The 21,714-nt window shown below is 34.3% G+C and overlaps 1 protein-coding gene across 2 annotated transcripts in view; it reads left to right on the top strand.

Moving 5' to 3' along the window:
* GRK4 (G protein-coupled receptor kinase 4) overlaps positions 1 to 21,714 on the top strand; it is a 592,539-nt gene that overhangs the window by 142,791 nt on the left and 428,034 nt on the right. For both annotated transcript variants that reach the window (XM_053704194.1, XM_053704195.1), the window contains exon 2: positions 16,631 to 16,726. In XM_053704194.1, coding sequence (XP_053560169.1) covers positions 16,631 to 16,726 — 96 coding nt within the window. The remainder of the gene's footprint in view (positions 1 to 16,630; positions 16,727 to 21,714) is intronic.

The raw sequence follows: 21,714 nt of genomic DNA, 5'->3' as shown, positions 1-21,714 counted from the left end.
TCTAACAACATTAGTAGAGAAATTGTAGTTCCTTCATTATGTCCTAATCCTAAGAATTCTAAGGAGAAATCATTGCATTCTTTGGATGTAGTTAGAGCTTTGAAATATTATGTTGAAGCTACTAAGAATTTCCGAAAGACTTCTAGTCTATTTGTTATCTTTTCCGGTTCTAGGAAAGGTCAGAAGGCTTCTGCCATTTCTTTGGCATCTTGGTTGAAATCTTTAATTCATCATGCTTATGTCGAGTCGGGTAAAACTCCGCCTCAAAGGATTACAGCTCATTCTACTAGGTCAGTTTCTACTTCCTGGGCGTTTAGGAATGAAGCTTCGGTTGATCAGATTTGCAAAGCAGCAACTTGGTCTTCTTTGCATACTTTTACTAAATTCTACCATTTTGATGTGTTTTCTTCTTCTGAAGCTGTTTTTGGTAGAAAAGTACTTCAGGCAGCTATTTCAGTTTGAATCTTCTGCTTATAATTTAAACTTTATTTTGGGTGTGGATTATTTTTCAGCGGAATTGGCTGTCTTTATTTTATCCCTCCCTCTCTAGTGACTCTTGCGTGGAAAGATCCACATCTTGGGTAGTCATTATCCCATACGTCACTAGCTCATGGACTCTTGCTAATTACATGAAAGAAAACATAATTTATGTAAGAACTTACCTGATAAATTCATTTCTTTCATATTAGCAAGAGTCCACGAGGCCCACCCTTTTTTTGTGGTGGTTATGATTTTTTTGTATAAAGCACAATTATTCCAATTCCTTATTTTTTATGCTTTCGCACTTTTTTCTTATCACCCCACTTCTTCGTTAAACTGATTTGTGGGTGTGGTGAGGGGTGTATTTATAGGCATTTTGAGGTTTGGGAAACTTTGCCCCTCCTGGTAGGAATGTATATCCCATACGTCACTAGCTCATGGACTCTTGCTAATATGAAAGAAATGAATTTATCAGGTAAGTTCTTACATAAATTATGTTTTTGTGATTCAATTTTAAGCAACTTTCTCATATACTCCTATTATCAATGTTTCTTTGTTCTCTTGCTATCTTTATTTGAAAAAGGCATCTAAGCTTTTTTCTTTGTTCAGAACTCTGGACAGCAGTTTTTGATTGGTGGATAAATGTATCCACCAATCAGCAAGGACAACCTAGGCTGTTCACCAAAAATGGGCCGGCATCTAATCTTACATTCTTGCATTTCAAATAAAGATACCAAGATAATAAAGAAAATGTGATAATAGGAGTAAATTAGAAAGTTGCTTAAAATTGCATGCTCTATCTGAATCATGAAAGAAAAAATTTCGGCTCAGTGTCCCTTTAATCTACTTTTTACCTCTATGATTAACTTGTATCTAAGCTTCTACAGACGGCCTCCTTATCTCAGATCTTTTGACAGACTTGCATTACAGGTTATTAACCCTTTGGCTGCTAAGCCATTTCCCACCTGGGTGCTAATATTTTTTATTATTTTTGCAATTTTTGATTTTTTTTTTTTTTTTTTACAGTCCCCCAAGACTTACACTGTTGGAAAGGTTAGGTGATTACCTTTCCAACAATGGGTCTTGGGGGTCTGTAGCTGCTTAAATGCCTGAGATACAGACTTCTAAGCAGCATGCCCCCTCCTCCTATACTTAACATTGTTAAGTATAAATAAAGTTGACGTAATTGCGCATAACGTCACCGCACATCACGTGAAGCCCCGGCAATGCCTGTCACTCTACAGGCATGATCGCCGGGGTAGGAGCAGCAAGGAACCCCCAGATCTCCCTCAAGGTGGGAGAGTGCTCATGACGGCTCTGAGCTGTCATTAGCACCAGAGTGAGAAACTCTGTGACGGCTCCGAGCCGTCATTAGCACTGAAAGGGTTAATATTGACTCTTAAATAACTCCACTGGGGTGACCACAATGTTATTTATATGGCACACGTGAATGAACAGTACATGTGGTTATTAGCTATTCACAACCGGACGCTGAGATAAGAGGTGGACTGCAGAGTCTTAGAAATCAGCCTACAAGCCTACCTAGGTTTAGCCTTTAACAAAAAATACCAAGAGAAAGGTAAATTGGAAAGTTGTTTAAAATTACATGCCCTATCTTAATCATGAAAGTTTAATTTGGACTTTACGTTCCCTTTTTTTTTAAATTACGGGGAAAGTGGGAAAATTAAATAACTAATATATTGCAACATTGTTTCACTACACATTTGGGCAATTCAATATTTAGTTTAAAGTTCCATAAAACCTGTTTAGATCTGTGCATATCCTAAAAGGGCTAATTAAAAAAAAAAAAAATAGCAGCTTCATATATCCTAAGGTGAGGGATAACTTGTGCCCCACCATTCTATTGGATCAACAAGTACATCTATAGCAGACAAGTCTGCCTTTACAGCGAGTTTCCATCAGCACACAGCAATCAGCTGTTTTTTCTTTCACGCTGCTGGAGCAGTGAATAACAACCTGAGAAGAGCGGATGAAAAGTCTGTGACGTCAGACGCCGACTCACATGTTTAGAGGTTTGCACACTTCTATCCCCAGGAACGGCAGTTACTGCAGCCGCGGTCCGAGATTTGACCGAAGGATTTTCCTTTACTTTCCTTGGTAACACCCTCTGAACACCCTCTGAACTCACGGTACAGTACATTGTATCTGTTTGTGGCATAAGCTTTGAAATCCAAGCCGTTATTTTTCTTTTTTTTTGTTGCTCATTTGCATACGGCTACCTGCACTGTGACTATACATATGAACTTGGTGCTTATCAATTTATCAATCTCTTTGTTTTTAAGTTATATTTTATAATATCAGTGTTATGCCATACATTTTAACATTTCCTTGATACCAAAATCATCAATTGTTATCTGCAAATATTTGCTTAGCATATATAGGTTTTTATCTGCATTTTTAATCAGGCCGTATATCTGACGTCCCTATATCCAGTATTTGTATATTTTTGTGTATTTTGTTTTATGTGTTCATTAAATTCGAACATCAATCTTTATATGGTGTGTATACTTTTAGCTTATTAGCGCACTCTCTCTATCCTGAAGCTTAGGCTTCGTTACTGGTTCAATTAATTAAAAATAGTTTGCATAAAAAAATTGTTTAAAAATTGCTGGCAAATATTGACTTTTTTTTTAAATGAGCAAAATGACTTACATAGCCATGCTGTCTGGAGTAGTCTGATCCACCCTCCTTTTCAGTGTTTAGCTTCAGAAACCCAAGCATTGTATTTCACAGCTGCTTATTTGCTTTTAGGCATGCTCCAGCAGATGACTGTACAGGTCTGCATTCTACCAAATCAAAGGTAGATATAGATACAGCCATAGAAGGAAATGTGTGGGGGAGTTAGAGCTGTACAATTCAGAAACTTAAAAGAAAGGGTTAATTGTGAGGCACTGCAGTATAAATTTGCAGGTAAAGTAATTAAAGTACATATTATATTTTGTCTATCCCAAATTGTTTTACGTCCCTTTTAATATTGAGTGTAATTTTCCTAGTTCAAAGGAACATACGATAGTTTGTCTAAGTAAAGGGGAAACCTTGAAACATCACATTTATAATACCACTACAATACCAATTTGCTTCTATCAAATTCTCCATTTTTTGTTTATCTGTTTCCTTTGTTGAAATTTAGTTTCTTTACAAGTGTATACTGAAATAGGCCTATGAATGTGCACGTAACGTGAGCAATATGTGGTAGCAGTGATTGAGCACTTTTTGTGTATCTTGTTACAGACTTTCGGCTAGATTACGAGTTGTGCGTTAGGGTAAAAAAGCAGCTTTAAGAGGTCCTAACGCTGCTTTTTTACGCCCGCTGGTATTAAGAGTCTTGCAGGTATAGGGTCACCGCACATTATTTTGGCCTTACCGCAAAACGACTTACGTAAACTTCGTAAAGTCTTTTTTTCTATGGGACTTCCATAGCGCCGGTATTACGAGTCTGTCCTGGGAGGCCAAAAAGTGAGCGGTACACCCTACCCCGTCAAGATCCCTAACGCATTTAAAAGTCAGTAGTTATGAGTTTTACACTACAATGCCGTAGCATAAAACTCATAACTAAAGTGCTAAAAAGTACACTAACACCCATAAACTACCTATTAACACCTAAACCGAGGCCCTCCCACATTGCAAATACTAAAATAACATTTTGAACCCCTAATCTGCCGCTCCGGACACAGCCGCCACCTACATTATATGTATGAACCCCTAATCTGCTGCCCCCAACATCACGGACAACTACATTATATTTATTAACCCCTACTCTGCCGCCCCAATGTCACCGCAACCTACCTACACTTATTAACCCCTAATCTGCCGCCCCCAACGTCGCCGCCACTAATGAAACGGTCTGTGAACCGGGAAACGCGTTGTGTTTTTACTTTGTTTTTAAATAAACTGGAGGAGTTTTTACAACTTTGTCATCACAAGATCTTTATCCTGCTCTCTTTCAGAATTTGAGAATCGGGTAATATTGCAAGACTGCTCTACAATTTTCCTTTGCACACTGATATCGGATCCTGAATTACAGGTCTCACTGGAGCAGCAAGATTACTTCATGCTTATCTGCTGCAATTTAAAAAACTCACACAGCGTTCTCCACTTATATTGTCTATATCATATGTTTTTGTGGCCTCTACTATGTGGGCAAAACTTAAGCACACATTACGTACTAGGATGTCCATTTACCAGTCTGCTGTACGCACATGTTTTGGAAGCGGACGATAGTGTCACATTTGCAAGCTAAGATTGTAGATCATGTTTCCCCATTTGGGAACAACATTGGATACATTGGTTAGATACCATCGGACCATGTGGCTATTATATCAGAAATGATTGGCAATGTTTTTATGACAAAATATACTTTAGATTTATCTTTTGATAATTTAATAGTGTTCTCCTAATCACTGGCATTGTCAATCTATTAAGATGTTCTCTCCTTTTATTATTATTCAGGATAGTTTTTACATTCTGTCCCTTGTACACACATTATATATTAGTTATTATTATTAAAGTATGAGCCAAAAGATAGTTATTTCCTTTTTTACTGCATGTTTTCAGAGTAATAAATAAATGGTAAGATTAATATAAAAGTCCATTCTTGCTGGGGTTGGTTTATTTTTCAAGGGACAGCTGTATGCAGCTTTATATGGTAAAATACTGATTGGAATTTTAATCTAGAAATCAGTTGGTGTCTACTAATACCACTGTTATTTCCTTTGTGTAAACTATCAGCAAATCGCCAAGTTATATAAAATCTTAAACTTTCAGGCTAGAAATAGACAAATTATTTTTAAATACTGAAGAGCTCAGATACTTTTAGCTAGACTCGGTTTTGTTTTGTTATGTTTTATTGTAATCTATAGATGTGATAGCAGTCAATGAGGATAATGTACACATCACTTAAAGGACCATTATACACAATAGAATTGCATAATAAACACACACATAATAAAAACACATTGCAAAACTACTTGGTCTGAATTTCAAATGACTAGTAGATTGCTTTTATTTATTTTTTTGTGACAAATTTCAAAGTTTGTTCAATTTTCCTTCACCCAGCATCATATGACACCCCTTAGCCAATTAAAAAATGCACAATTCTTGCGAATGCTCAGTAGGAGCTGGTGGCTCAGAAAGTGAACATAGCAAAAGATTGAGCACATTTTAATAATTGAAGTGAATCAAAGTTATTTTCCATTTTTTTTCTCTGTCTTCATCATGAAAGTTTAATTTTATGGTAAAGATAAAACATGCAGTTTTAATTAATTTCTGTTATCAAATGTACTTAATTCTATTTGTCCTGTTGATGAGCATATCTTGGTAGGCTCAGGAGCTGCAATGCACTACTGGAACTAGCTGGTAATTGGTGGTTACACATATATGCCCTTTTGTCATTGGCTAATCAGACTTATTCAGCTAGCTCCCAGTAGTGTGTTGCTGCTCTTGAGCTCACTATGTATTAAACTCCATTTGTGGGGGGTAAACACATAACTAATAGTGGAATAATATAATGCTTTAACACTATAGCTTATTTTCTTTCTGCACATTTTATATTCATTTAATGTAGAAAATACAGCATTTAAAAAAAAAAAAAACTGCAAGTCGTAATGCAGAATATTTCTGATGCCATATTCTCACTAAAGGCTGTGTGGAGGTGCATAACACAATCACACTATGTTGTAGATTGTAAGCTCTTTGGACCAGGTCCTTCCACCTTTATTAATCCGTATTGTTTAGTACGAGTCAGATGCATTTTTTTTATTTCCTTCTTAGTAAATTTAAAGTTGCTAAAAAAAAAATAATAATCCATTTTTATTATTTTTTTTAATATTAAACCTGCAACTCTTTTTTTTCTTTAGATTGAGAAAATGATTTACTTGATTTTAAAAAAAAGTTTTTAAACTTTTTCTTATATACTTTCTCTTTACAAGAAATGTTCCCATGTTGGTCACTTTGTCCTACACCAGAGTTATGGAGCAATGCTGAAGGTCTGCTAGCTGTGTGTGCTTTGGCAGATGTTTCCGGATGATCACTGTTTGCCTCTGTCATTCCAGGTCTTGTACCTTTTTGTACACTTTGGCTCATCTGAAATTATTTCATTCTGTTTTTCAGCTGTAGAAAAAGATGAAGTTATGCTAATATAATGGCCGCTCACCAAACTGCGGGATTTAAAAAAATTAAATAAAAAATGCAATTACAGCTGAATGATGATGGGTTTTTTTTTGTTTGTTTTTTTAAAACTGATTTTGAATAGGAGCAAGACATTTTGATAAAATATATACGTAATATAAATCAAAGTATATGTTCTGGAAGTTACAAGTAGAACTATTTTTTTTTTTTTTTTTAAACTTCTTTATAGCGAACTGTGACGAATCAAACCTTTTCAACTTCACAATAGAGGGGTGTGGATATGAAGGGGTTAATAGCACACAGCTCTGGTTCCTTTAACCTTGTAACTCTACAAAAGGACCTTAAAAGGGACACCACATTAACCCGCAAATCCTGTCCACACTGCTCTAATTAACAATTTCTGCCACCACCAAAACTCTGAAATTAAAGGGGCGTTTAAATTTAATTTAACAATTAGGTAACGTGCCTTTTTAACCTTGTCTCAACAGAGTGTGAATTCAGATATTAGAGCCCAAATATAAAATTAGATTTTCTATGTGTTTAATAACAAAAATATCAATACAGGTTACACAGTGTGAAATTACAAAGACATTCAAAATAACATACTGTACAGTTGCAAAGTTACAATTCTTTAAAAAGAAAATGGGACATAAAAATCATAGAAACACAATATCCAACTTATTACCAAGTTCCTTTTGATATGTGGAGAACTTCCATCCATGTTGTTTTGAGTCCCAGAGAGTTCTAATTTAAAAATTCCAGTTACATCCAGTATTAAAACTACCCTTCTTTGTCTTGTCAAGGGCAACGCCCCTTGTCATAATTTACAACGAGTCAGCCAATGCAACAAGTTTTAGATCCAAGTCAGTTTCCAAGGGGAGGGGGTGGTCTCAGCTTACAGCCCTCTGAAAACAAATTTCACACAAAGAAAAGGCAATTCCTATTAACCCTTTCCAGGCTGAGACCACAATAGCACCTCAGCTGGGTAGCCAATCCAGGTATCAACTACTCCACATGATTGTATCATGACACACACTTTTTGCTTTTTTTTTTTTTTAACGTATGCGTGTTATTTGTACATAGGCAAAAAAATGGAAAAAGACAGTAACCTAGTAGATGAAGTTGAAAAAAAGAAACAAGTCCATTGACTTTAACCTATACACATCTTAATATACTTAGAAAAAAAGATCCAGATGAGCTTATATTAACCCCATTAAAAAGGTAACCCAGTTAACGCAAGCAATCATATCTCTGAATTCTGTTTCTAGCCGGAAATCAATCTAAATCATTTTCAAATGTATCGAAGCTACTGGCATTTACCACCTCCTCAGGTAATGAACTCCAAAATTTGATTGTTCTTACAGTGAAAAACATTTATATTGCAGGAGATTAAATCTCCTTTCCTCCAGCCTTAAATTGTGACCTCTTGTCACAATTTTCTTGGAATAAACAGTGCTTCCGCCATCTCTGTAGATGGGCTTTGAATATATTTATATAAAGTAATCGTGTCACCTCTAGAGAAAACAGACACAGTTTGGCTAACCTCTCGTCATAGCTTAAAGGGACAGTCAAGACCAAATTTTTTTTTTCATGATTCGGATAGGGCATGTCATTTTAAACAACTTTCCAGTTTACTTTTATTACCAATTTTGCTTTGTTCTCTTAGTATTCTTAGTTTAAAGCTAAACCTAGGAAGTTCATATGCTAATTGCTTAGACTTTGAAGGCTGCCTCTAATCTGAAAGCATTTTAACAGTTTTTCACCACTAGAGGGCATTAGGTCATGTGTTTTACATAGATAACATTGAGCTCATGCTCGTGAATTTACCGAGAAGTGAGCACTGATTGGCTAAAATGCAAGTCTGTCAAATGAACTGAAATAAGGGGGTAGTCTGCAGAGACTTAGATACAAGGTAATTACAGAGGTAAAACGTGTATTATAACTGTGTTGGTTATGCAAAACTGGGGAATGGGTAATAAAGGGATTATCTATCTTTTTAAACAAATTCTGGTGTTGACGGTCCCTTTAAATTCTCTATTACCCTTTTTAGCCTTGTGACCCTTTTAGGGGTTGACTTAGAATCATTTGCAATTAATCTTTCATTTTTAATTTTGATTTTTTTTTTGCATGCTTTGTTACATTCCTTTTATACTGTATTTGGTATGTTGAGTCTGTACTTTTTTCTTTGAATAATTTAAATGCCCTATGTTTTTTCCTATTTTCTCTTAACACATTTTTATTTAGCCACATTGGCTTGGATTTATTTATTTTACTTTTATAACCATGTTGTATGTGTTTATATTTATTTAACACAGTTTTAAATGTTATCCTTTTATCCTCTGTATTTTTATGAGAGAATACTTAGTCCCAATTTACGTTATTTAACGATTTCCTTAAATCATTGAATTTTGCTTTCTGAAAATTGTCTTTTGTTGAACCATTATGACACTACCGGTACTTATGGAAAGTAATGTTATGCTTACTGTTACCCAAATGTTTGATAGCACTAAATCAATATAGTTTTTTTCCTAGCTTGCTCCTCTATTAATTGTGACAAGAAGTTATCCCTGAGAATATTTAAAAAAATATCTCTCCCTTAGCTGTATTATTAGTTTAATTGGCCTAGTTTGTCTGGGTAGGTAAAATCTCCCATAATTACAGCACTGGTATTATGAGCAGCCTTTCCTATTTGCATTAGTAGTTGAGTTTCCTCCTTGTCACTAATGTTGGGTGGGGGGGGGGGCTTGTTGCACGTTCCTAGTAATATTTGTTTTAGGATTTCCCCCCCCCACTCCTTATTTCAACCTAGACAATAAGAATAAGCAGACGAAAGGATGGATTTGATGGTCATGCTGCCTTACAGGGCTTGTAGTATAAGGCATAGACATAGGATAGAGTCTGGATAACTAATGACCATGATCAGTTTCGAATATAAGATACATTACTCTTTCATAAGGGTTTTAAGGCTTGTATGACAAAAATTTGTAAAAAATAAATAAAATGTATATTCATGAACATATGTTTTTTCTATGTTTATGATTTTCGTAGTGCATATTCCTTTAGTAGGCTGTGATACCTTTTAATGGACCAACAAAATCAAGTTGTTTTTTTTTTGTGTTTTTTTATTCCATAAGCTTTCAAGACCTCACAGGTCTCTTCTTCAGATGTAAATAAAGAAGAGACCTGTGAGGTCTTGAAAGCTGATGGAATAAAAAAAACTTGATTTTGTTTGTCCATTAAAAGGTATCGCTCTATGAAAATCAGCCTGGCATCCTTTTGGCCTGGGTGGTATGGAAAGGAGGTTAATTACAGTAAACTATATTCAGTGTCCTGCCAGCCGAGAGACATTATGAAGTAGCTGGGTGTAGTCATTATAATACTTTATCAATATTTTTTTTTTTTAAATGTTATAATATTGCAATTTGTGCAACAAACATTGAAACAATTTAATATTAACTATTTTTTTGTAACTTAAAGGGACACTGTACCCAAATTTTTTCTTTTGTAATTCAGAAAGAGCGTGCAATTTTAAGCAACTTTCTAATTTACTATTATCAAATTTTCTTTGTTCTCTTGCTATCATTATTTGAAAAAGAAGGCATCAAAGCTTTTTTTTTGGTTTCAGTACTCTGGACAGCACTTTTTTATTGGTGGATGAATTTATCCACCAATCAGCAAGGACAACCCAGGTTGTTCACCAAAAATGGGCCGGCATCTAAACTTACATTCTTGCATTTCAAATAAAGATACCAAGAGAATGAAGAAAATTTGATAATAGGAGTAAATTAGAAAGTTGCTTAAAATGTCATGCTCTATCTGAATCACAAAAGAAAAAATTTGGTTACAGTGTCCCTTTAAAGGGACAATCAAGTCAAAAAAAAACCTTTCATGTTTCAAATAGGGCATGTAATTTTAAACAACTTTCCAATTTACTTTTATCACCAATTTTGCTTTGTTCTATTGGTATTCTTAGTTGAAAGCTAAACCTAGGAGGTTCATATGCTAATTTCTTAGACCTTGAAGGCCACCTCTAATCTAAATGCATTTTGATAGGTTTTTAACCACTAGAGGACATTAGTTTACATATTTTATATAGATAACATTGAGCTCATGCACGTGAATTTACCATGGAGACAGCTCTGAATGGCTAAACTGCACGTCTGTCAAAATAACTGAAATAAGAGGGCAGTCTGCTGAGGCTTAGATACAAGGTAATTACAGAGGTAAAACATGTATAATTATAACTGTGTTGGTCATGCAAAACTGGGGAATTGGTAATTAAGGTATTATATATCATTTTAAACAACAAAAATTCTGGTGTTGACTGTCCCTTTAATATTGACTTAAATTTTAGCTGGGAGGTGTTGCCCCTTAAATAGGTCCGGGGAAGAATTCTTTTTTTTTATATTTTATTTTTTAGACTTTATAAGGAATTATTTTATCTTTAGAACAAATGACAAACTGTTTTTGATGTTAAAAAAAAAAAAAATAATAAAAAAATTAGACATACACACAAGAACAACAAGAGAAAGTCATGCACATAAAAATAAATATTTTTTTCTTTGAAGATTTCTTTCTTTCTTTAAAGAATAAAAAGATAAATGCTATTTTAATTTTTATTTTAGTAGATGTCTATCTGTTCCTTTTTTGTTCATTATTATTATTTTTCCTATGTCATTGGAAAATGTCTCCATTAAACAATGTGGGGTCATTCAGGGAGAGTAACTGGCCCCCTGCTGATCTGTCTGGCACTAGACATGCTACAATGTTTTTACTGGCTTTCAATGAGAGGGTGGTTATTTAAATGTAAATGATACTGTTTTTGTACAAACCGAATTAAGTTAATGGAGAAACACTCTTAGACAGGATACTAAAGACTACAGAATTCCTGTAGGAATGAATCTGACTGTAACCGTTAATTAGTCTCATTATTCCTAATCATGGATAACAATAAATATTTTATATAAAATTAATTTTAGGATGCAATCAATTATTAGTACTTTATTCCCCTGCATAATGCAGTTATTATTTTACTGCTGCAATTTTAACGTCATATTTTCAGGTCATTTAAATCCCACTCACTCTGCTTTAAAGTGATGCCAAATCCTCTGATGTTTGTTACTTTTTAGCAAGTTTAAAAGTGCCTCTATTTTTTCTCAGCAGGAGACATCAGATAAGGAGAATTTTTTTTTTTTAACCTAGGATAAACCTAGCTACTACATCACAGTGCCCATTAATAACAACTAAAACTTTATGATTATTTCTTAAATAATTTTATACAATTAATACTTTTAAAAAATGCATATTATTTTTAGGGTTCAGTGTTCCTTTAAAATGTAACATACTGCATTTTGGATTTTTTTATTCTCGCATTCTGTAATAGAAGTTAAAGGGAAACTGAACCCACATTTTTTCTTTAGTGATTCAGATAGAGCATACAATTTTAAGCAACTTTCTAATTTACTCCTATTATCACATTTTCTTCATTTTATTTGTATCTTAATTTGAAATGCAAGAATGTAAGTTTAGATGCCGGCCCATTTTTGGTGAACAACCTGGGTTGTTCTTGCTAATTGGTGGATACATTCATCCACCAATTAAAAAGTGCTGTCCACAGGACTGAACCAAAAAAAAGCTTAGATGCCTTTTTTTTCAAATAAACATAGCAAGAGAACCAAGACAAATTGATAATAGGCGTAAATTAGAAAGTTGTTTAAAATTGCATGCTCTATCTGAATCACAAAAGAAAACATTTGGGTTCAGTGTCCCTTTAAGCATTTAAAGATCGGTTATGTGTTTATGGCTAATGCCAACTTGAAGCATTTACTATATCTAGTATTAATTTAGTGATAGCTTTTACTATGCACACATCGTATAAGTGCATCAGCCCATAAGCTGTGTGCACCTGCAATAACAGCTTACTTCTGCGTAGACAGCTGGCACTACACTGACATGCATTTTTATTTCCATGTGTCTTTAAATTATGTGTGCGCTCAGGGCATGAAATTAGTCTGAGAGTTATGGCTTCTAAAATACTAGTTATAGTTCCTGATTGGTTCATATACGTTGTAGTCATTCCCTGTCAAAAATTGGTTGGCTTCTTAGTATTCTGAGTTTTCCCTAACTTCCAAATAAGTCTGTTGACCACATACTTTTTAGAATATATAATTTACAAAATGAAATAATATGTTGTGGGATTTAAGTATGTAGTTGGTAGTATGTAAGTTTTTGCACACTTTGCCCAGTTTTTATTTGTTTATGGATTTAATTTTTTTTTTGTTAGATTTTTTTTTTTTTTTTTTTTTTTTTGTGTGTGCACATTTTAATGAGCGAGAGAGTGTTCTCCACATAAATGTTTGCGGTAGCCAGTGCAGTGTTAATACTTTGCAATGTGTTTTAACATTTTCTGTAATGTATAAATGATTCTTCCGCTATCCCAAGTGGTGTTTACACTGTTTGTTAACCCTTTTTCTTACTTTTTGTTGCTTGTTTTTTGGGGAATTCTTATTTGTCACATGGTATGCTTAAATTATTGTCCTAAATGCAAACTTCATTGTTGCTTTTTAAAAAAATAATTTACAAACCATAGTGGATACAAAGATTATAACAAGAAGAATAAATTGAATAAAGAAGATGACAGCTAATATAAGGTTAATAATCCCAGACAATGAATGAAAGAGAAACTGTTAGAATGTCAACCAGAACAGTTGAAATAATGTCCTCTATATAATAAACTACTTGCAGCCAAGCTTCTCAACTTGAGAAGTTGTCCGCACGCCTTTGCGGCATACGGGCACTGGATCCTGTTGGTCAAGTGAGCATGTAAAGCTGCCCCCCTTCTCTTCTGCGACCAATCGCTCGAGAGAAGGGTAATAACCCCAAGCAAGCAAGTTCATGGTGATTTCTTTCTGAGGTGGGCGAAAGTGTAAGAAGTTGCGGTCATTACGTTGTGGGAAGTTCAATACATAGAGCGCAATGTGACCATTCCATTGTATGTTCTAAATTTCACTCTTTTTATATTTACTTTACACTTGTACTTTATTGTATAGTTATACATTTCTCAATGTGGACTAAAACAACTTGAAACATTAGTTTTTTGCTACAGCGAGAAATCCTAACTAGCATGAATCTCTTTTTTTTGTTGTTGTTTGTTTATATTATTTATACTCGCAGTGGTTGACGAATATGTTCAAAAATTAGGAGCCAGTAAGAATATTTAGGAGCCAGGAATATTTTTAAGAGCCAGACAGTTGGATTTATATATATAGATATATGGATAATAACTGTAAAAGTTAGGAGCCAGGGGTAAAATTCTAGGAGCCAGTGGCTCCCAAGCTCCTGGGTTTGTCAAGCCCTGTTTTATAGAGTAAGCATTCTTGATCTACTTTAGCTGACCTTGTCATGTTTTTACTATTTGTTTTTGTAATTATATTGAGTACATTTTGCATATTAGTGTTCTTGTACAGCATGTAGTATTTTATATACTTGGTCTGGTGGGATATCTGTCATATTTTTTTTAATTATATTTAGCAGCCCAGTCTCCAATTCTAAAAAAAATCTCTATGGAAATTATAATAGCAACTTATGACATGAAAGTTTACATTTGATTGCCCCTTTAATAATTCAGATACATTTTTAAAAACAAACAAAGCCAATTTACATGTTTTTGTAATTTGCTTCATTCTACTGGTATCCTTTGTTGAAAAGCATCACCTTATAGGCTTAGGAGCAGCAATGCACTACTGGAAGGTAGCTGCTTTTTGATTTCTCCCCACATGCGCCTCTAGTCAGTGGCTCACCAGAAGTATTCATCTAGCTTCTGCAATGATGCTCCTTCAACAAAGGATATTCACAGAATGAAGCAAATTTGGTAATAGAAGTACACTGGAAAGTTGTTTTAAAATTGTGTGTTCTATCTGAAAAGTAAAAGGAAAAAATAAGTTTCATATTGCTTATATACTGTTAGTCAACACAATTTTCTTTTATGCGAAATGTCGAATTTTACTGTATGTTCAATGCCTCTAAAAGGGTTGACAGAGTTGCTCTGTTGAAACACCATAATTTGTCCCAGATAAGACAACTGCCAGTGATTGGAGCGTATGCAGATATGCCTGCTTCTCATTCGCTCACAGCTTTATGCTCATCTGGAGTCGTACAGGAGCACAATTTTACTTCCTGAAAACAGCGTAAAACATAGTCAACATAAACTAAAAGAAAATAATTTAACTAAAAATAAAATACTGCATAAAAATGTAGCATTGTATTTTACCAACAACTTTGTCTTGTGCTAAACCCCTGCAAAGTGGTTAAACACATAGCTAAACTCTCACTTGTGTGACACATTACAACTAGTGAGCAGAACACAGCTGGTGAGCCATTTAGGAGCCACATCCACATGTAACCACTAATCTCCGTACATGTCCTGTTTAGGAGCTAGCTACAATGTGTTGAGGCTCCCAAGTGGCATTTTATCTATGTGTTTAACCCCTTTGTAGGGATTAAACACAGAGTTAATAACGGAGCGCTAATAGCAACATAACCTGTTATTACAAATGAGAGCATTTTATTTTCTGCCATAAAAAGTTCTATTTCAAGGAGAGTAAAGTAAAAATGAAACTATTTTGATAGAGCATGGCAATTTAAACAAATTTGCAATTTACTTCGATCTTCTTTGCTTTGTTTTTTTTGTTAAGAATACCTAGGTAGGCTTAGAGGAACTAGCTGCTGATAGGTAGCTGCACATTGTATGCCCCTCTTCATTGGCTCGCCAGATGTATTTATCTGGTTTCCAGTAGTGCATTGCTACACTATTGCTATTGCATTGCTATGGACACATGCACACTCCTGATCTTACCATCTAACCTAGGGTTACTCTTTAAGGATACCAAGAGAACTATACAACATTGATAATAAATGCTCTTTCTGAATCATGAAAGAAAAGTTTTCGGTTTCATGTCCCTTTAAACAGTAAATACAGGCAACACATAATGATGCATTCAAAGCAAAGATTAGCTTTAGAATAATAAGTAGATGTATTTTTTATTGTTGTTTGTTTAAAAATTAGTTATATGTGTAAAGACTTTCCCCCTTGCCAATTTTTAATGCTGGACGCAATTGGGGACATATGTAAAACAGGTAGTAAAAAGACTGTGCAAAAGACCGTGTGTGGAAACCCTGTTAGATAATTACCCTATCAATTCTATCTTTCACACAGCCTTATTTGCACAGTCTTTTTTATTGCTTATTTTATATCTCTCTCCCTAATTATCCTCTGCAGGAGAAATAGTAGAAAACTTAAGTTTTAACAATGTGGCAGACTTTATAGAAACTCAATGGAATTTAGAAAACCAACAATTTTCAGAGTTAACTTACAGGAAAAAGGATATAAATTAAATTATGATTTTTTTTTTTTAATATATATTGTTTTTTTTTTTGCTTAACTGTGCATAATTATATTATAATCTTATACAGTTTAATATCCCTTTTTAAAGTTTAAAGATTTGTGGCCTTAAATTTAAAAAAATATTGGAACCTCTTGATTGTGATTTTAAACCATTTATCTGATCAGCTATTCACCCAGCTTTTGTAAAGTGCCGGGTCCAGATATAATTATTTATCATAGATTGCAGAATTTAATTGAGAGATCAAACCTGCCCTTTGGGCAGGGCGAGAGGGGCACTCGCCCAAGGCCACATACTTTGAGACCAGGGTTTGAGAAGGTGCAATGTACATTCTGTATTTAGTTAACAAAGATGTGTTTATGCTTTCATAGCATGTGATATATAGTACTGAATGTTGTGACGGGGGTGAGCCATGCAGGGGGCGTAGCATACAGGGGATTGGTTAAATAAAACAGGGTTCCACAAAATTGTCTGTCCAGCGCCCAGCAAATGCTAAAAGTGGCCCTGAGAGAGATCATATCAAGTTTTTTAACTCAATAAAAATGTAAGCTGACAGAACTGAAACATGTCAAGATCATTTTTTTTTCTTTCTTTTTTTCTAGGGGGAGGTGGGAAACGGAATGGTCGCAGTAAGAAATGGAAGGAAATGTTGCGGCTGCCCCATATAAGTCAATGTGATGAGCTTCGACGCACTGTTGGTGAGTATCCTAAAGTGCTAAACAATTCCAGTGACCTATGCTTCATTTGTATACTGAGCATACAATAGAATTCCTGGTGTTGGTATGCAGATTTTACATGCATGATATATTATAGAGTATTGTATATTAAATCACACACTACTATCATAATTCAGGGCAGTGTGGTTCTGGACCAGGGTGTGCGGTGAGCTTTATTAAATCTAGAAGAGATCTTAAATTAGTAAAGTTAACTTTTTTTTTTTGTAATGACAAATTGTACAAAATGATTTTTTTTTTTAAATGTAATTTACTCACTAAAAAGACTAAATGAACATGTTAAATGGTCTCTCAAATAATATATATTTTTTTCTGTTCAGCAAGAAAACATACTTTTTTCATTGCACTTAAATGTTATGTATTATAGCATTGAAACTGTTTTATATCTGTGATCTGTTCACAACACATACATTTTAATTGTCGGATACGTTATTTGCTTGAAAAAAATTCTAATGCACTTAAGAGAATATGAATGAAAGAGAATAAATTGGCTAAAATTAACATTCCATGTTGTAATCCAGTGGATTTTTATTATGCAGACACACCTTTCTGCTTTAGGACCTAATTTCTTCTCAAGAACGGATTGTTCTCATTATTTGTACACTGAATATGGCACGATTGATTATACTCTGGAAGATGTGCAGTGTTTTAAAAAAAATAAAGTATATATTATATCTTTCTATGTTCATGAGGAAAGGAAAAATGGTACAGTGTATGGTAATAGAAACATGCAATAATCGTATGTTAAAGGGACATAAAAGTATATGACTACTGATTATAAAATCGTATTGTGCTGTGTTCAAGAAATGTAGCAATAAAATAACTTCCTTTTATGATAAGCTGACCTCTGCATTATAACGGACAAACCTGCCCCAAAGACATAGTTATCCTTCATTCCTCCAATCACAAAGCAAATATTTTAATTACATTTTGTGTGTCCAATACAATGAATTAATATTGCACAGTGTTCCTTACACAAAATTTGCGACCCAGGTGGCATTATAAAGTAGTATATATATATATATACTGTATGTGTGTATGTATGTATATATGTGTGTGTATATGTATATATGTATATGTATGTGAAAGATAGAATAGCTTTCATTTAAAATCAATATAAAAAATTCTTAACGTCTCACAACAGCTCACCTGATGAAATGGTAAACCCGAGAAACACATTCAGACGTTTTTAAGAATTGTTTTATATTGATTTTAAATTAAAGCTATTCTTTCTTTCACATTTATTGTCACTCTGAATTCATATATCTTCTGGGATAGCTGATATCACGCACGGAATGTGTAAGGTTTGATTTGGGCCACCTCTTTGAACCCTCACACCCGCCTTTGCTCGTTGGAGAATTGCTTTGGACACTCAGCCATCGAGCCAAAAGTCTGCTGGCCGACTTCTAACTGTCCAGTCTGCTCCCCCTGCACTGTTGAAGTGCTTGGAAATTTGTGAGTACATTTCTAGCATTGTTGTATCGTTATCCTTGTTTGAAGTTATCACACCATTTGGGCGCCTTTTTTCCTTCTTGATATATATATATATATATATATATATATATATATATATATATATATATATATATATATATATATATATATATATATATATATATATATATAAATGTGTGTGTATATATATCTTACAAGTGCCAGGGTTCTGTAGCCAGAGTATATGCATCCACAATAAGCATTCCCTGGACTGCATCTTCAATCCCTTATTAGTGGCTGAAGAAGCGGCACTGTGCTGTTTTTAAAAAGTCACTGTTGAAATAAATAATTGAATATGACTTAAGTCCAGTGAGTGCTTATTGTGGATGGAGAGATCTATCTATCTATCTATCTATCTATCTTTTGTGTGTTATTAACAAGTACAATATGATACAGGATATGATACAAAGTGCTACAAAGCTTCACGGCTAGTTTGCTTACTGGCTGTAATGTGAGAGGCATTAATCTGTTTAATATTTCTTCATTTTCAAAGTATTCAAAATCCTGCCAGTTTCAAGGTTGTGAAAAATGATTGGCCAGGATGTAGGATATAAAAATAGAGACGTACTCCGTGCTCATTGAAATATTTAATATACAGTCAGTCAGTGTTTCATGAAATCAGAAGTGGGAACTTGGTTTATTTTTTCAGGTATGAGATTGACTCTGTTTCAGTATATGTTCCTTGGGGTGAATTAATCTAAATCTATCATTTGTGTAATTGTTAGACTCCCTCAATTTTTTTAAATATTAAATTTGTCATCAAATATTGATATCTTTATAATAGATGTTTTACTGGATGCTGAACCCCAGCCCCATGAATCTTGCTCCTTACAGATAACAATGTTCCATTATTTTTCTCTACCAAAAGATGGCATTTAAAATTACTATTTTGTTAGCAAAATTTGCATTGTTTTGCAGTCCAGGGTGAAACCTTTTGAAAAGCCTATACCATTTTCAGTGGCATATTGGGGACATGTAAAGCTACCACTGGGCAGTATGTGAAAGGGTCGGGATTCTGAATTCCATGCAATGCACTTTAGTACTTCTGTGAGGGAGTGGAAATACTTGCTATTATCAGGTTTCAATTACAGAAAAGACAGGCAAATATACTGTATACTGAAAATTTCACACTGTGCACAAATTAAACCTTTTTTTTTTTTTGCAGGGGTAACAATTTATACTATTCTATACAATATGTTTAATACGGTTTCATACAACATACTAAATTCAAACAGATTTATTTAAAGTGACAATGTTCCCTATTTTTTCTCCCCTTTTAAATGTTTCTAAATGATCCTTTTTTTTTTGCTGGAGTGTATTAATTTGTTTAAAAAACAGCCCTTTACCTTTTATTTCAGCATTTGAAATAGCTGATATTTGCTTTTGGTATCCCTACCTATACTGAAAGCTTCTATACTTAAGTTATGGCTATAGAGAAGTTGTATACACATAGCCAACAGTTACACTCACAGTGGGGGGTTAGGAGAGATAAATTGTTAATTTTTATTGCTCTCTCTAAGTATTGGGCTTTGGTAAGCAGATATAATATGAAGTAACGTGTGTGTACAGAAAGTGATAATATAAAGAGATCTGCAAGAACAACCTATTTTAATGGGACATGAAACCAACATTTTTTCTTTCATGACTCAGATAGAGCAGGGGCCTCCCTGCTGATGTAATTTAGAAGGCAGCCCCCCCATAATAGATGTTCTCTTTAGAAAAAATTGTAATATTTCTTTCTTTCATGTAATTAGCAAGAGTCCATGAGCTAGTGACGTATGGGATATACAATCCTACCAGGAGGGGCAAAGTTTCCCAAACCTCAAAATGCCTATAAATACACCCCTCACCACACCCACAAATCAGTTTTACAAACTTTGCCTCCTATGGAGGTGGTGAAGTAAGTTTGTGCTACGATTTCTACGTTGATATGCGCTTCTCTGCATTGTTGAAGCCCGATTCCTCTCAGAGTACAGCGAATGTCAGAGGGACGTGAAGGGAGTATCACTTATTGAATACGATGATTTCCCTAACGGGGGTCTATTTCATAGGTTCTCTGTTATCGGTCGTAGAGATTCATCTCCTACCTCCCTTTTCAGATCGACGATATACTCTCATATACCATTACCTCTACTGATAACTGTTTCAGTACTGGTTTGGCTATCTGCTATATGTGGATGGGTGTCTTTTGGTAAGTATGTTTTTATTACTTAAGACACCTGAGCTATGGTTTGGCACTTTATGCATTTATATAAAGTTCTAAATATATGTATTATACTTATATTTGCCATGAGTCAGGTTCATGTATTTCCTTTTTGCAGACTGTCAGTTTCATATTTGGGGAAAGTTAATATTAAGAAATATTTTTCTTACCTGGGGTTTAGTCTTTTTTTCAATAGACTACTTTGTTTCAAATTGCGGGCTGACTTAGGCTCTATAGAGTTTTAGGAAAAGATCCTCAACTTGTTGGGGCTATTTCTACTCTTGCTGAATTTACCTCTATTCCTTTGGAAGATAGTACTTAAGTTCTTTTAGATAGACTTGAATCTTATCTAAGGAAAACTTATTTATTTTCAGGCCTGCATTTTCTTTGGCTGATGTTGCAGCTGCATCAACTTTTTTGTTGGAGATTTAGTGCAACAAGAATTGGATTCTGATTTATCTTGTATTGTTAGCTTTCTGCAACATACTAATCAGTTCTGATGCCATTTTTTGATATCATTAAGATTGATGTCTTTAGCTATTTTTAGCTACAAGAGTTTTGAGGCTTAAATCTTGGAATGCTGTCATGAGTTTTTAAGTCTAGATTGCTATCTCTTCTTTCCAAGGTAATAAGAGACCTAAAGGTAAATATTAAGCTTCTAAATTGTTTTCGTTCTTTTTTTCTAATAAGGAACAAAAACCTAATCCTTCCCTATAGAATCTGTTTCCAATTGGAAACCTTCTTTAAATGGAATAAATCCAACCCATTTATGAAACCAAAAAGCCAGCAACTAAGTCCGCATGAAGGTGCGACTCTCATTCCAGCTCAGCTGGTAGGGGGCAGATTAAGGTTTTTTTCAAGAATGTTTTGGATAATTCGGTCCAAATCAATGGTTTCAGAGATTTTTTTTCTCTCACATATCCCAGCAAATCCATTTAAAGCTCAGGCTTTCCTGAAGTGTGTTTCAAACCTGGAGTTTCAGGGGTAGTCATGCCAGTTCCTTTTCAGGGACAATGTCTGGGGTTTTTATTCAAATCTATTCATTGTCTTTAAGAAGGAGATTTCATTCAGACCAATTCAGGATCTGAAAAATTTGAATCGTTATGTAAGAGTACCAATTTTCAAATGGTGACTTTAAGGACTGTTCTGCCTTTTATTCAGCAAGGACATTTTAGTTCCATAATGGATTGCAGGATGTATACCTTCATATTCCGATTCATCCAGATCATTATCAGTTCCTGAGATTCTCTTTTCT

This window comes from Bombina bombina, chromosome 2 (genome assembly GCF_027579735.1).
Source record: "Bombina bombina isolate aBomBom1 chromosome 2, aBomBom1.pri, whole genome shotgun sequence".
In the NCBI taxonomy this organism is placed as follows: domain Eukaryota; kingdom Metazoa; phylum Chordata; class Amphibia; order Anura; family Bombinatoridae; genus Bombina; species Bombina bombina.
Note: the sequence above shows the minus strand (reverse complement) of the source record. Positions and strands in the feature narration are given on the sequence as shown.